Here is a 14418-nt window from a genome sequence, read left to right on the forward strand (position 1 = left end):
GGGCATGATTGATTTGATGGAATTTTTTAGATAGACTGCTTGCACAGAAGCCCCGAGTGTTTGCCAATACAGAATGTGTTAAGTGATACATATTGGGAAGACGCTGTGCTAAGTTTAGCCTCTTCTCTGCTTTTGCTCTCCTGTTTGTCCTTCTTTGAGCAATTGCACAGATGTAAGATGAATATATCCTTTGCTCAAATCCTCTACATCACTGTATGCATCACCACAGTGAACAGGAGTTCTTTTTCAGAACAGTAGCAGCAGCAAACAACCATGCTAGGACAGCTAAGAATGTCCAACCAGGACTTGGAAGGAAGTTTTTAACAGTTTTCAGGACTGTGGGTTATATATTAGAGATTTTTTTTCCATCTGACTCCTGTATGGAATTTGTGGGTAGGAATGTTTGTAGGGTTTGAAAGCCATGGTTTCTGAAAGGCCTTTTTTGTTTGTTTTCTGCTTTCAAGCACGCTTTGAGTAAGGAGGTGCTGTGTTCACTGAAGCTGTTGTTGCATAGAAAACAGGATTTAAAGCTAAGCAGCACAGATAGAGGTGCTTGGCCTGCCTTTGCCTCTGCAGCCTTGGATTTGCTGCTCTGCCTGTCCTTATTTACTGAGAGGGACCATTTGTTTTGCTTTGTTGAGTAAAAGTCATTGAGAGATTTAGATGAAAATTGCTTTGTAAGAATTGAATAGTTGTTTGAGGAAGTTGTTGCTGAGGAAATAGAAGTGCTGAGAATATTGTCAGAGATCTCTAATTGTGCTAAAGTAAAACTGGTCATAAAATCACTGGTATTTGGATTGCTTCTGTGTTGGTGACCTTTTATTAGTCATCTTCTTGGCTGCTCATTTAAATGAACAAGCCTCTGATGATTTTGTGTTTTTATTGGTTCATTTCCTTTAAAAGCTATAAAGGAAAATCAATTTTTCTCACAATAAAATCCTTTCACCAAAATGGCAACTTGGAAGAGAACAATGCATCTTATTGTTAACCCAGTGTGGTCTTTTCACAGGATTAGAGAATGCTTCATTTATGTGACAGTGCTGGAATGGTAATTTTTAGTTCTGGACAGTTCTGTAAAGTTCAAGCTGTTTCTGGTCAAGGGAACATGTAGCACTGAATCCTCTCTGCTTTGTGTGGGGGGAATACTGCTCTTACACTCCTTAAGGTCCCTCCTGAGCAATTTTAGGGGAAGTAGCTACAAATGTAGTGCAAATATGTTCGTATCACCAGGGCTTCAGTGAAAAGAGTAGCAGGGAAAAAACATCTTTGGTTAAATAAATAAATAAATAAAGTAGAACAGACTGGGGGGGAAAAAACCCTGAAGTTGCATTAATTTAGATTGATAATAGTGGTCTCTCTAAAAATATATAGCTATGGTGCTCTAAGTACAAGCTTGGTTGGTGGGAGGGTGATTTCAATGCAGTTGTAGGGAGTCTTGAGTTACAAATGTGTCAGACCTACATACTGTGCTGTGCCAAAGTGGGATGAGATGTAGGAGTCTTGTGTAGTTATTTCATTTGCAGCAGCTTATGTTGATTTACAACTATTGCTGTTTGTTGCATTTTGAATGGAATATGAAAACTATGCCTGTTCTCTTATGTCTGTAACTACTGCTGTGTGTTACAAACCAAGTGTCCTTTGAACTTGTGAGAGTTCAGAGAAGCCGGTGAGGTTAAGCTGGCTGTTTTGGGATGACTATAAAGTAATATGGGAATATTCTTGTTCTCATCACAGTCCCTGAAGCGGCAGAGCCAGCTGGCACTCTATTTCTTTAACACCATTCTGGCTCATGGGGACCTACGAAACAACAGACTGAACCAGCTTTCAGTCAATCTCTGGAATCTCGCTCAGAAACACGGCTTCGCTGACACCAAGACTATGGTAAGGGAGGGAAACAGACTATGCAGAGAAATTTTAGTTCTTGGTATCTTTTTCCACTCTTTATTTGGGAAAAGGTAACGTTTTCTTGATCTGAATAAACCTCATGTCTTTACAAGTTAATCTCTTAAAAAAATCAAATTATCTTAAAAACCTCAATGAGTTATTTTTCTAAATGCTGCTTAATGAACGAGCACCTTCTCTTATTTCAAGCGGTCTGTATCTTTCTAGCATTTTAATAGTATGTCAAGCATTAAGGATCCTGAAAGTGTTGGGTGCTCTTTGTTCAATACAGAAAACTGGCTTTAAGAGAAATACTGCATCTTTGTTTTGGGGAGGAACTGCCTGGTGAAAGCTTGTAAAGTGGCATTTGAGAGCCTTTAAGAAAGATATACATGATAACGAGCTCTGGGGTAAGCAATGCCAAGTGCTCATGCAGACAGTGAAATTTAGGGAAAATCCTGAGCCTGTCTGTCTAAAACACATTCACCAAGATGAACTGATGGCCTGTGAAATGAGAAAAGACCCTAAAAATCTCCAAACCCCTTTGTTTTCAAACGCAGGTGAAAACCCTGGAATACATCAAGAGGCGGAGCAAACAACCTGAAATGAGTCACTTCACAGAGCTGGCCCTTCGGCTTCCTCTGCAGTCCAGGACCTGATGAGTGCCTCTTGCAAGGAGCCACCTGCACAAGGGAGCACGGAACCAAGGCCAAACTCACTGCTCCACATTCTGACTGGAGGAGCTCCGTGTATTTTTACTTTCCCTACTGAGACACATTTACTTGGGCACAGTAAAGGTAAAACTGTTCTGAGTGCAATAATTTAACCTGAATTTCTGTATCCAGTTTTACCATAGTATTGTTATTTTAAATGCTGATTTACATTCAGTAAGCAGTATTTTGAACCTCTATGGTTGCAAAAGCCTTTTGAGATCTAATCTGTTGTAATTTTAACAAAAAAGGAAGAAGATAACCTGTACAAACAAATTCACAGCCTCAAATGTTCATCCCTCTTGCAGGATAGTCTTTCTCCTCTGCAGAAAGCAGCATTTCAATGTAATAATCAGACTAAGTTGTCTCTCTGCTTTGGGATGCTGCCAGCATTTGTCTGGCTGGTTCCAGTAGCAGAGAAAAATGGCTGAGGTGTTACTGTTCTAATTTCTACCATACATTTTCACAGACATGTTTATGTTTTCCTTTTAGTCCAGTGGTGTTCTGTAAAATGGAAAGAATCTTTTAAGTGTTGCAAAGGAAAATGGAAATGTATGCAAAGTACTCTGTATTTGCAAAGTACACTATCATGGAATAAAACAATTTGCAGTTCATCTGTGTGTTCTGGGGGAGTTTGTGTATACAAATTTATCACCTTACCGTTGTGGAATTTAGTTACATGTACTGTTATTATTTCTAATAAAATTTCACTCTCACCACTTCTGCCCCATGGTAAGGAACCATGTTGTGACCTTACATCTATTGCTGCTTTTGCTTAGTGGTAAGTATTTTAATGTGCTAAATCCTTGTACAGATATTGAGATGTATTTTTGTTACAATCTTTTTGTTTTGTTAAGGCTAAACAATCTGTTTTGCTAAAACCATACATTTAAGGAGTTAGCAAGCTAATGAATACCACCCAAATTATTAAACCATTCTTGCTGCATGTTTATCTCCTCAGTGGTTACTGAAGCAGGGTACATTTAATAGATGTGATTTTGTGTTCAGGCTGTAAAGAACCAAACGAGGCCCCCTTGGTTCTGGTACAGACTGCACAGATAAGCTGAAAACACTGCAGGAGTACAAGGTAATTGGGAAGTGCCATTAACTGAGAACACCACATTTCCAACCTTTACTACATGGCTTTTAAAATTATACTGATTTTCCTTAAATAATTCTGTAGATAATGAAATTATAGTACTTCATATCATGTTATCATGTCTCATTTCAATTTAGCTTTCCTTCTGGCTGGACTGCACAGAAAACTCTCAGCCAGGATGATTCTTCCTGTTGGCCTTGGAAGCATAAACCATAAACTGGGTAAGTGGATCAACCTGGGAGCTCTCTGAACTGCCAGCTGGTCACAATGAGCAGCTGTGGTGTGGCAGAAGTTGGCCTCTGGGGGCCAGTGTACTGCTCCAAACCCCACATGGAATTGTTCCAGACTCTGGGAGATGAAACTCAGCAGGCTTACGAAGGGCCCAACCATTCCTCCTCCCCAGGCAGGCACCAATTCTTGCCTGTTTCTTTTGAGCACAGTGTAACTTCAGTTTCTTTATTGATGCAAGACTGCCATGAGAAATGCTGCTGGCTGTTTTACTGCTTTTTTATTAGTGCAAAAATAGCTCAAGGACAGGCAGAAATCTGGTTAGATACCAAGAGGAAAGTCTAAATATCTAGCTTAGAAGCTAACACAACCACTCTGAGAAACTGGACATGAGAGATGGTCAAAACCAGAGCTGCACTAAAACTTAACACCATCTGCCATAACAAATGGCACAGCCAGTAATAAGGTGTGTGAGCTTTTCACTACTTTTTGTCACTTCAAGCAGTACATGGCCAGACTGCTCTGGCCTCCTGAATTCTGAACACGTACACAAGTGTCTTGTATTCTGTACTCTTGCTAAAAGGCCAGTTCAAGTACAGGTTGTCTGAAAATCCAAAGGTCAGAAATTTCATTCAGACTGATGCATAATGAACCCAATAAGCACATTATTAAAATTATGTTGCTTTCTATAATTTAGTGAGTCTAGATCCATTGTATTTGGTACTGCTCTCCAAAATGCTTTTACTTTCAGACAACAGCTGCTGATTGAAAATCCAACTGCCAGAGCATAGTTCAAATATAGAGGATGTTCAATGCTATCCATCACTCTAAAGATGTTAGTTTCTTAAGAACTACTGAGTTAAAAGTCTGCCCTCATCAAATTTGAGGGCACACCACTAGTGTGTCTTCAAAGTAAAGCACCATAAAAGCACCATCACTTTGTACCACTCACCAAAAGATACGAAGATTTTAGAGAACAATAAAATCCTTTTAAATCAATAAGATATAGATAACAGTAAGTTTATTAAATCAGCATTTAAAAAAAATTACCAAATTCCAGCTAACTGCAGGCATGGCGCTCATCTTCAGTCTTTGAAGGAGGCTGTCTCTTGCTTTGTAGAACAAACATGGTGAAGGTTTCAAAACTTTACTGTTCAGATGAAGTGTGGACCCAGCTCCACTGGTATATGCAGTTGAAACCTTGTACCTCAAGTACCTCACAAACTAAATTTCTTGGGCATTTTGTTATTTCAAGTACAAAGATGTGGAAAGTAAAAACAAATTTTGTTCTTTTTATTATTTCAAGAGTTTTAATCTTCAAGTTTTATAGATCTAGATGTGTATTTGTCTATGTATACTTTTTTGTTGGCAGTAGGTTGAAATCCGAGACCAATTCCTCTGTGTTGCTTCAAGTCCATTGCTTTATCAAACTCCATCTTCAGGGCCTGCTGTAACTTCTCCTCCCCTTCCTTGTTCAGAGCCATGTTTGGTTTGTTCATAGTTGCTGAAAGATTTTGGATAGGCACAGAACCCTTTTTAAAGCCACCCATAAGTCTAAAAAACTTCATTTGTTCCTCAGAACTTCTGAAAGTAGCTGTACTCCACTGTCCGAGCTTCGTATCCTGTGAGGCAAAACAGGGTTAACACTAAAATTAAGAAATACCAAGACCAAGGAAGACAATTTCTGGCTGTGTACCGTGAGAACAGAACTAGCTACAAAAGCCTGACAGGGTGACAGAGCTGGAAGCTGTTATTCCATGGGCAGCACCTGTTGAAGGATATGGTAAAAGACTGACCTAACTCTGCCTGAGTGCACCTTCATTAGCATTTCAGGCCATTTAACCTGGAGACAGGGGTTAATGTGCTTTGAGAATCTCCTTTCCCTCTGTCCTTAGGAATCCTGGCTTTCTGCTATCTATTTACCCAGCTCAAAGAGCCAGACAGCATCTCTTATTCTAAGAAAACTGTCAGACTTAATCCTCTTTCACTGTCACTTTATATGGTTATCTTTTCATTTTCCCACTGCCTAGTTAGGGAGCTGTTGTTTCCAGCAGTGTTTTGTAATGTTAGTTGTGGAGACAGTTTTTAATCTGGCTTAGAAGCTTTAAGCCATATTTGCATTCTCATCCCACTAATTACAACTAATATTGTAAGCATGCACAACCAGAGGGCCTCCCCTATCCAACAGGACTGAGTCTAGTTCTCTAAAAGCCTCCCCTCCCTTGCAGTGTGCCACGTTCTTTGTATTCACTGTATTTGCACTTTTTTCTATGAACTAGCTCACCCCTTCACGATTTTCCTTCTGTCTGCAGACTCTGGCTCCTTTCTGAGGAGGCCATGTCCAGGAAAATGAGGTTTCAGTTGTTTGTGGAAAACCCCAGATACACTATAGGATTTACAAAGTCCATGAACTTCAGCTTACCTCAGAACAGGCTTCATTATTAAAGGGTATATTTGACTCCTGAGCTACAGCTATGCAGTCATTTATAAATATTTTTGGCAGGATTTCTGCTCACAATTTTCTCTTTAAAATTGGGCACGATAATAAATGGCAGAATGTCTGATTATTAATTAAACAGACTAAGCTGGCTACATCCAAAGACAAAATGTGAGTTCAGTGGTATGTTGATGTCAGCCTGAAATCCTTCCAACAGAACAGTTGTAGCTTGCATGAAACAGTCACTCTCCAGCAGACAGCCAACACGACACACAGCACACTACAAAATACTGCAGGCAAGCTACAGCAGGGTTTTTTAAGTTAAAAGAAAAATGCAAGGGTGGAGTATCATTCACCATCACAGGCCAGAATACCTGGTATTGAAAGGAAGCTACCCATAATACTTCAGCCTTTTGGCCTTGCACAAAGGCAAGCTGCTGTGTGAGCCCAGTCTGTGACAGATACAGACACACACGAGCCACAGACAAATAAACCCAGGTCCTCCCTTTGCAATGGGAGACATCTGCACAGATGCAAATATAATTATGGCTTGTCAAAACTCTGGTTTTAAGTGAGCTGCTGGCAGGCACTACACACAGCTTGTGCTGAAGCATTTCCAGCTCACTCTTTGTGGAGCGGATGAATTAGTTTTCACAGCTTCTATTCTTCTGCATGCTACTAAACAGAGACAGACCAGTGCCAAAGAACTGAGATCTCCTGCCAAGGATGTTATTTTTCTCAATGACTTCAGAGACTATTAGACAGTTGCAGTTCCAGAGCTACACAGACTCCCTCCCACTATGTTAGAATCTACAGAAGTTGTTTCTGGCATTTGTTTGAGGCATATTCCAGCTTTCTAGGCATTCTGGCAGTCTTGCAAAACAGCAGGAGTCTGAATTACTAGCAAAGCTTTCTCTCCACCTTAATCTTCTTACCTCTGGCTAAACACTACTGCAAGCTTCCACCACCTTACTGGGAATCTGTCAGGAGCCAGGCTGAGTAGGATGCAAAAGCAAAGAACAAAGAATCATCTTTCAAAGAGGTGGGGCAAAAATGCAGAAGCCACGAGAGGACTGACTCTAAATATCACACACGTGTGTTAACAGCTGTCAGCCTTCACCTTTCCACGTGTCCCTGCTGCTGAATGTGTGCAAAGCCTTGCAGGTAAGAAATCAGATACACTTCAGTGACTGCTGCAGCCACAGCCCAGACATTACTCGTATTTCACAGTAAGCAGAAAAGGCTTCTGTAGCAATTTTTGATGGCTCATTCTCCAGGGGAACCAGAGAAAATACTGTTTTTGAGGCCTGATGATGGGAGCACTGTACAATGCCAGCGAGTTCGCTGCTCAGCTCTCGGACTCTTGGCACTGTACCCACTTGTTCTATAGCCTGACCTTAAGCCTGCAGTCAGAAGGAACTCTGTTGTGCCAAGCCACATGCAAAGAAGAGCACAGTGTTTTTTATGGGAGCTTGCCCTGGGACACAGCATTTCCATCGGGTCGAGGCCTAAGCTCACACATACCTGTCCCACTGCGGAACTGAAAGCCTTGGTTCTGCCAGATTCTCTATCAATTTCTTCTTGCAGGGCCTGCCGCCTCACCTGGTGTGCGGAAAAATTACACATGCAGCATTAAGGCACTGTGTCCTGTGTGCTACATGACAATTTATTCACAATGAAATAATAAGAGAAGAATAAAATAATTAGTTATCTTCAGAATTTTGCAAGGATAATTAAAAGTTGCATGAGATCCTTTCACACACTCAACACAAGAACTGTAATTTTTTAGTGATATGTTGAATGAGTGTTTTGCTGTATCAGGTTAATTTTCTAACTGCAGGCAACAGCTATGCTGAAACTGCCAACACTGATGAGGCAGAGAAATGTGTATTTAACCTACTAAGTTACTTAGTTCTGACATTGACTGGAGCTGTACATTTTGGACTTAACCCATGCATAAAGCACACTTTAAGCAGCGCTTTGTTTAGTGAAATCTACGCATAGATAAGCAACAAAGCAGTTTTTTTGTATCAATTCCTATGCATATGTTAAATGCTGACTTGCTTTAGATCTTACCCGATTAAGACAAAGCATACCTTGTCTATGCTAATTTCATCACAGTTTCCTTTCTTTTCCTGCACAATAATTACACCATCTAGATGTTCCTGTAAAACAGGAAAAAGCTTGTATGATTATTTTTATCCATTCTGGTTAATTAGAATTTACACAGCTCTTACCACAAAAGTAGTTAAAACACTAAGCACTCAGTAGTACTGGGGCAAGAAGAAATAGTCAGATCTAAAATGAAAATGCCAATTAAATCTGTGTATTCCTATGGAGAAACCTCACAGAGATTTTTTCTTTTAATCAAGATAAATGATTTTTAGATTCACACATTAAAAGGGACCTGCCAACAACACTGGCACACACAGTAACATTTGCAGGCAGAGTAATTTCAGATGAAACCATTTCGTAGAAGCTTAAATTTATACTTGAAGAAAGGCACAGAGAGAATGAAAGTTAAAACAAATTAGAAATTGGAGGTAAAATAAATAAAGGTCTCTCTGAAACAAATAAACAAACAAAAACCAATCAAGAGGCAGCTGCACTGTGCTCCCTCATGGATGATGGTCCCCAAGGAGCTTCCAGTCTGGAAGGAGCACAGGGAGTAGCAAGTGTGATCCATCAGGTGTCTCCTACAATGGCAGCAAACAGGACACCACTGCACATTTGGGAGCCAGGAACAGGGAGCTGATGGAAGAGACAGAGCAGTTCCAGAAGGAATGGATGGGCTGGATGGCAGGATCCACAGGCAACCAGACACTGATCACACTTCCACAAAGTGCAGCCCTTCAGCAGCTTTTGCTCCCAGTGGATGGAGTGCCTAGACCACTGTCCCCAGCCTTGCTTTTCCAAATTTGTAATTAGGATAAGCTTTTGGGACATCCAGTATAACAGGATAAGTAATAAGTCCAGGATAGTGGCAAATGAGAGCCATAAGCTTTAGGCCAGCCTGCAAAAAGTGGCCAAAGGGAAGATCTATTGATACAGCTAACATAATAAACCAAGCATGAACCAGCCAGGGAAACGACAAGGAAAGATTTGTAACGTACTTCTGTCAGCAGAACCTGCTGTTACTTTTTTGAGGCTTGAGTTTTATTAAAAGCCATCAATGCTTTACCTCATTTTCCAAAAGCACCTCTTACACACTGCTTTCACACACACAAGTACATGCACTATTAAAAACACGAGAACACTGCAGGAAGGAGAGCTCATGCTCCTGGATGAAAAGAAGAAACCAAAACCAACCCCCAATTTACTTCTAGATGGCCTGGTACTGTCTTTTCAGATCTACTAAAACAAGCAGGAAAACTGTCCTGACAGGATTCTGCAAACAACTGCAGCATATTTTTTTTTTTTTAGCCAGAAGGAGGGAGCACCCCCATCCCTGCTAATTCCCAGCACAGGGCTGACCTGCTGAGGGCTACTGAGTGGAAAAAACTACCCTCGTGGAGGTGTGCCAAGCCTCCTCCACCTTCATGGAAAAGGAGCACATTCACATGTGGTAGGGTTATGCTGTCTGCTGGCAAACAACATCACAGCTGAGTCCTCACTCCTCCTCACTCTGCCTGAGTTGACTGCAGTGGCATCCAATGAGAAAAACATCAATCATTGACATTAAACAGATATCACTCCACACTGTCTTTAAAATTTGCTCTTTTGCTTGTAGCACAAGCTCAGCAAAGGCTTTTTCAAGGCATGCAGAGTGTGTGACATGCTGTAGACTTAAATGTTTCGGGACGATGGCACAGTTAAATGCAAGACCACATTATCAGCCATTTATAATGCAGTGTCTTTTGGCCTGGCAGGAACTGGAACTCGCTAGAGCTGATTAACCCCGACTTCTCAATAGTCAGATTTTCTCTTAAGTATTTTTTTATTATTAAAGGAGCTGCCTGTGGGAATGAGCAACAAAATATGCATCACCCTACTCCCTTCTTCTCAGCTGTTTGCAAGGTATTTTTGCTGTGGTTTCCATTTTAACTGGGCATGCAAGTTTACATCTCATGGTAGGGCTTATCTTGCCTCTACACAATGTCAGCAGCTGCAAGAATCCAAATAATGTCCAACAGTCTCAAAAAAGCAATACCAATTTAATTAGAAAATATATCCAGCAATAAAACCACCTCGTCCTTTTGAAAGGTCAAAAGGAGAAATCCAAGCTGAAGGCCCCAAACATCTGCTCACCTCATGACTGATAAGCATACACAGTCCCCTCACAAGCCCCTGTGAAAAAGCCTGATCTGGGTCTCCACATAAATCTGTATTTAATTATTAGCACTGGACACCAGACAGCTGCCAGGTTTCCACAGAACTTGAGGAAACTGCATCTGAGTGCACAACAAAGCAAAGCACACCATGAAGTGAGCCTGAGAAGCAGCTCACACTGTGGCCTGCTCTACCCTTCGTTTACAAAAATCTCCAATGATACTTTATGAACAAGTGCTTGACATTTAAATACGCCAAGCATTCAAAATTCTTGATAAAAAGCAACAGGCATGCAGCTTCCCAACCTATGGAAATAAAAACAACCCCCCAACGACTTGCAACGTGCTGTTTTCAAAGTGAAGTTTAAGCAGCTAAAAATACAGATAGATACCAACTGATTTTCTGAGCATCTCACAGCTTAATTCCTAATGATAACAACAGCAGTTGGGCATGCAGGTACTAACTTCTGGTACCCTTAGCTTTAAAACATGACTCTGAGCAGGTAAAGAAGAAAGATTAAGTCAATAAAACATGATCTTAATAGTCTAATTTTGGAGAAAAAACCATCAAAGAAAAAACATCTGTATTTCAAATATTTCATCAGCTCCTCCCCATGCTTGTTTTACCTCAGAAATGGCAGTACTGCAAGACTCTGGGATGGGATTTCCTTTAACACTCAGTCTGGTTACAATCCCCCTTTTCCCTTCAGTTACAATCTACACAGCTCTGACATCTGTCTGTTTTCTTGCACAGATTTATTCTTTTAATTATAACTGTGTACAGCTCTCTAGTATTTTTCTATCAGAATTTATATTTCAATGCTCTTGGCCCAGCCTACACTTAGGATTCCCAGGATTTCCTCTGAAGTTTTGTCCAAATTAGTCAACAGGTTTTGGCCAACCCTGCCCTTTGTTTCTAACATTACATAATTCCACACTAACAGCAGCAAAGCCTGAGGAAAAGTCTAACAAATACAGTTAGATGCACTCATGCTGCCAACATTACCAACCTGCTCAGGGTAAATGACATGGCATTAAACCCCTGTTTTATGAAGAGTGTTGCCACTTAATGCTAAGAGCAACTGAACATTTATGAGTATACAAATCTATTTTCTTTTTGGGCCAATACTTGCTGTTAGTTGTAATATTTACATTTTCACAGCTGAAGCACTACATGATTACAGCAGCAGGCATCAAGGCTTCCCCGTGAGCCACAGGATCAGCTCAGCTGGAGCCCGCAGCTGGCAGTGCCCAGGTTGTGCTGGATCCCTGGAGGGGCCATTCACTGAAGAGCTGGGCTCGATGATCCCTGTGAGCCCCCTCCAGCTCAGCATGTCCTGTGCCTCTCTCAGCTCTGGCATGCTGAACTCCATGAGCTGATCCTGCTTCCCACCAGCCAGCAGGGCCCTCAGTGACCTCCATGCCAGGAACAGGCACAACAGCCTGCAAAGGAGGAAACTGCCTGAAAGGCCTTCAATTCCTGAGCAGGAGCGTGCAGAGCTGCCCTCCTCCCAAAAACTCACCAGTGACTCATTCCCTGGTAATTCTGTCTTCATCTTTTTTGCATTTGCTTCTGAACCTAGCTCTTCAGCAAAGTCCTGTGGTGGTACTTTTTTTCTTTTTTTCCCTTTTCTGTCACAGAGCACAGGATTACTATTGCATAATGCCCCATCTACAGCGTCCCCTGCAACACACTGAGCTTGCTCCATTTCACTCTCTCTCTTCTTTTTATTGCTTTCTAGCAGTATTTTTTGGCTTTTAGAGGCACTTTCATTGTTTAAAGAGGTTTCTGAATATGTTGTTTCCTTCTCCTTTTTCTTAGTCTTCTTTTTCTTTTTGCTGACTTCAATATTATCCTCGAAATTCTTCCTGCATTTTCTTCCAGACAGCTCTTCTTCCTCAAGCTCAACTTTGTGCTGTGCTGGGAGATGCTTATAAGGCATGCTGTGACTCCAATCCTCCTTATCTTCTTCACAGACTGAGGAAGAAATATCTTTGCTTCTCTTTTTCTTCTTCTTCTCTTTGATACTCCCAGAGTTCTTAATTTTGTCCTCTTCCTCTCTGCTTGTCAATGTAAATTCCCAGGAATTATGTTTCTTCCTTTTTCTGAAGTCACTTAATGCAATGGGGCTACCAGGAACTTGATGTATGTTGTCTTGATTATCTGCCAGTGGTAAAATGCAGTCAGACTTATCTTTCTTTTTCTTCTTCTTTCTTCTCACACAACTCTCCCCACCATTCTGGGCATTATCTGTGTCACAGCTTTCACCCCTAAAAGCTGCTTCTTGTGCAATGCATGTGTGGGGTTTGTTACAAACTTTTGCAGATTGCTTTTGTTCACTGTCCTGGATGTCCTCCAGTGAAAAACTGCCTTTCTTCTTTTTTTTCTTCTTTACCTCACCATCCAATTCCAAATTCAAAAGAGTATTCTTTCTCTTTTTTTTTAAAGAGGGTTCATTTCTCTTAGCACCATCTGTGTGATGATTTGAAAGCTCCACGGCACTACTCTCATTATCCTCCAAGGAGAAATTACACCGGACTTTTTTTTTCTTCTTTTTGAGTATTTTAATTCGTTCCTCTGATTCTTCTTGAAGTTCGAAATCCAGATGACCTTTTACATTCACGAAGTTTTCTAAATGAGCTTCTCTGAGTAATTCAGAGCCAACTTTCTTCTTGTTTTTCTTATTATTCTTTGGTTGCAATTTGTGTAAACATTCATCTTTTAAACTGTCCTTTTTCCTTGTCTTCATTTTTTTCTTGAGGTGGCCATTGTCCTCAGTTTTAATGACAGTCTGAACATCTTCCTCAATTTTAATGATTGTCTTCACCTTTTTCTTTTTCTGTACAGGTTCCTCATGAATTTCTTTTCTCTTTTTCTTTACTATCATTCTAAAAAAGGAAATGAAGATGTTAGTGAACTGCTTCAAAGAGATGATACAAGTCCTAACCTATTTGGTCTTCCTTTATTCTGAAACCATTCCTTATCTCCCACTGTCCCCGACACTCTTAATTTCAGTCTGCTTTCCATGATGGGGAGCCAGAACTGCACAGAGCCTAGAAAATACTGGGGTGGGGTTTCTGTACTGTTCCTTAGTGTACCTTGTCCTACTCAGTTTGCAGCTATTTGTCTTTTTGGCAGTTGCAGAGCATGACATTTTCACAGAAATACCTACCCTCTCAAAAGCTTTCCTAAATGGCAAAACATAAACGTGTGTATGTCTATGTATGTATAGTTAGGGTGGTTTTCCACATACCCAAGACTTTTCACTAATTTAACACTGGACTTCACATCAGTTTAGTGATCACATCACTTTAGTGCCCACTCACCATTACAAGATCCTTCCAAAGCACCTGAATTACAACCTCAAATTTGCTTCTATCTGTGATTTCTTATCTTTGCACTCCGTTTCTTTTCTCAGGACACTTACACCAATGAATCGGTTACAGCAGAGAAGCCTTTGGCACCTCTCTGCCGACACTCCCCGCCTTTCCTGACCAACCCAATTACTCCCACTCGGTTTTTAATGGCTAATACACAAGATGTCACTAAGGCACCCTGTCCGGAACATCAACCCTAGCACAGCCCCCCCTCCCCGTCCCTGCCTGCCGGGCCTCCCTCCGGGGCCGCCCTCAGCCCGTGCCCGGCCGGGGCTGTGGCGGTCCCGGGGCAGCCGCCGGGCTCTCCGCGCCCCTCCACCGGCTGCGCACCGCGGGGACGGGCTGGCACCGCGCGGCCCGGCCCGCTCCGGCCCCGGGACCGCCACAGCCCCGGCCGGGCACGGGCTGAGGGCGGCC

At 41.5% G+C, this 14418-nt stretch overlaps 2 protein-coding genes across 5 annotated transcripts in view; one reads left to right on the plus strand and one right to left on the minus strand.

The window, feature by feature from the left end:
* Positions 1-3205, plus strand: part of VPS35L (VPS35 endosomal protein sorting factor like) — a 46908-nt gene extending 43703 nt beyond the window's left edge. For both annotated transcript variants that reach the window (XM_042037415.1, XM_042037414.1), the window contains exons 30-31: positions 1735-1881; positions 2442-3205. In XM_042037415.1, coding sequence (XP_041893349.1) covers positions 1735-1881; positions 2442-2540 — 246 coding nt within the window. In that variant the 3' untranslated portion in view covers positions 2541-3205. The remainder of the gene's footprint in view (positions 1-1734; positions 1882-2441) is intronic.
* Positions 3206-4922: 1717 nt separating this feature from the next.
* KNOP1 (lysine rich nucleolar protein 1) lies at positions 4923-14302 on the minus strand. Of its 3 annotated transcripts, none has more exons than XM_042037417.1 (5): positions 14052-14299; positions 12147-13512; positions 8452-8520; positions 7880-7957; positions 4923-5540 (listed from the first exon to the last, which is right to left on the minus strand). In XM_042037417.1, the coding sequence occupies exons 2-5, from the start codon at positions 13509-13511 to the stop codon at positions 5229-5231; spliced, it is 1824 nt and encodes a 607-aa protein (XP_041893351.1). In that variant the 5' UTR covers position 13512; positions 14052-14299; the 3' UTR covers positions 4923-5228. The 3 variants fall into 3 exon arrangements, with proteins under 3 accessions (XP_041893351.1, XP_041893350.1, XP_041893352.1); XM_042037416.1 differs by having other exon boundaries at positions 13951-14299; XM_042037418.1 differs by lacking the exons at positions 7880-7957; positions 8452-8520 and having other exon boundaries at positions 13951-14302.
* Between the last annotated feature and the right edge of the window lie 116 nt (positions 14303-14418).

The sequence above is a fragment of the Corvus kubaryi genome, unplaced genomic scaffold (genome assembly GCF_017639235.1).
Source record: "Corvus kubaryi isolate FWS band 111438036 unplaced genomic scaffold, C.kubaryi_AGA036_p1.0 37387, whole genome shotgun sequence".
Lineage (NCBI taxonomy): Eukaryota > Metazoa > Chordata > Aves > Passeriformes > Corvidae > Corvus > Corvus kubaryi.

Excerpts from the sequence above, each read along its gene's own strand:
- KNOP1 (XM_042037417.1), bottom strand. The coding sequence starts at position 13,511 with ATGATAGTAAAGAAAAAGAGAAAAGAAATTCATGAGGAACCTGTACAG. Across the intron at positions 7,958-8,451 it reads ATGAAATTAGCATAGACAAG|GTGAGGCGGCAGGCCCTGCA; the intron begins GTATGCTTTGTC and ends TCCGCACACCAG. Across the intron at positions 5,541-7,879 it reads TCAGTTCCGCAGTGGGACAG|GATACGAAGCTCGGACAGTG; the intron begins GTATGTGTGAGC and ends TTTGCCTCACAG.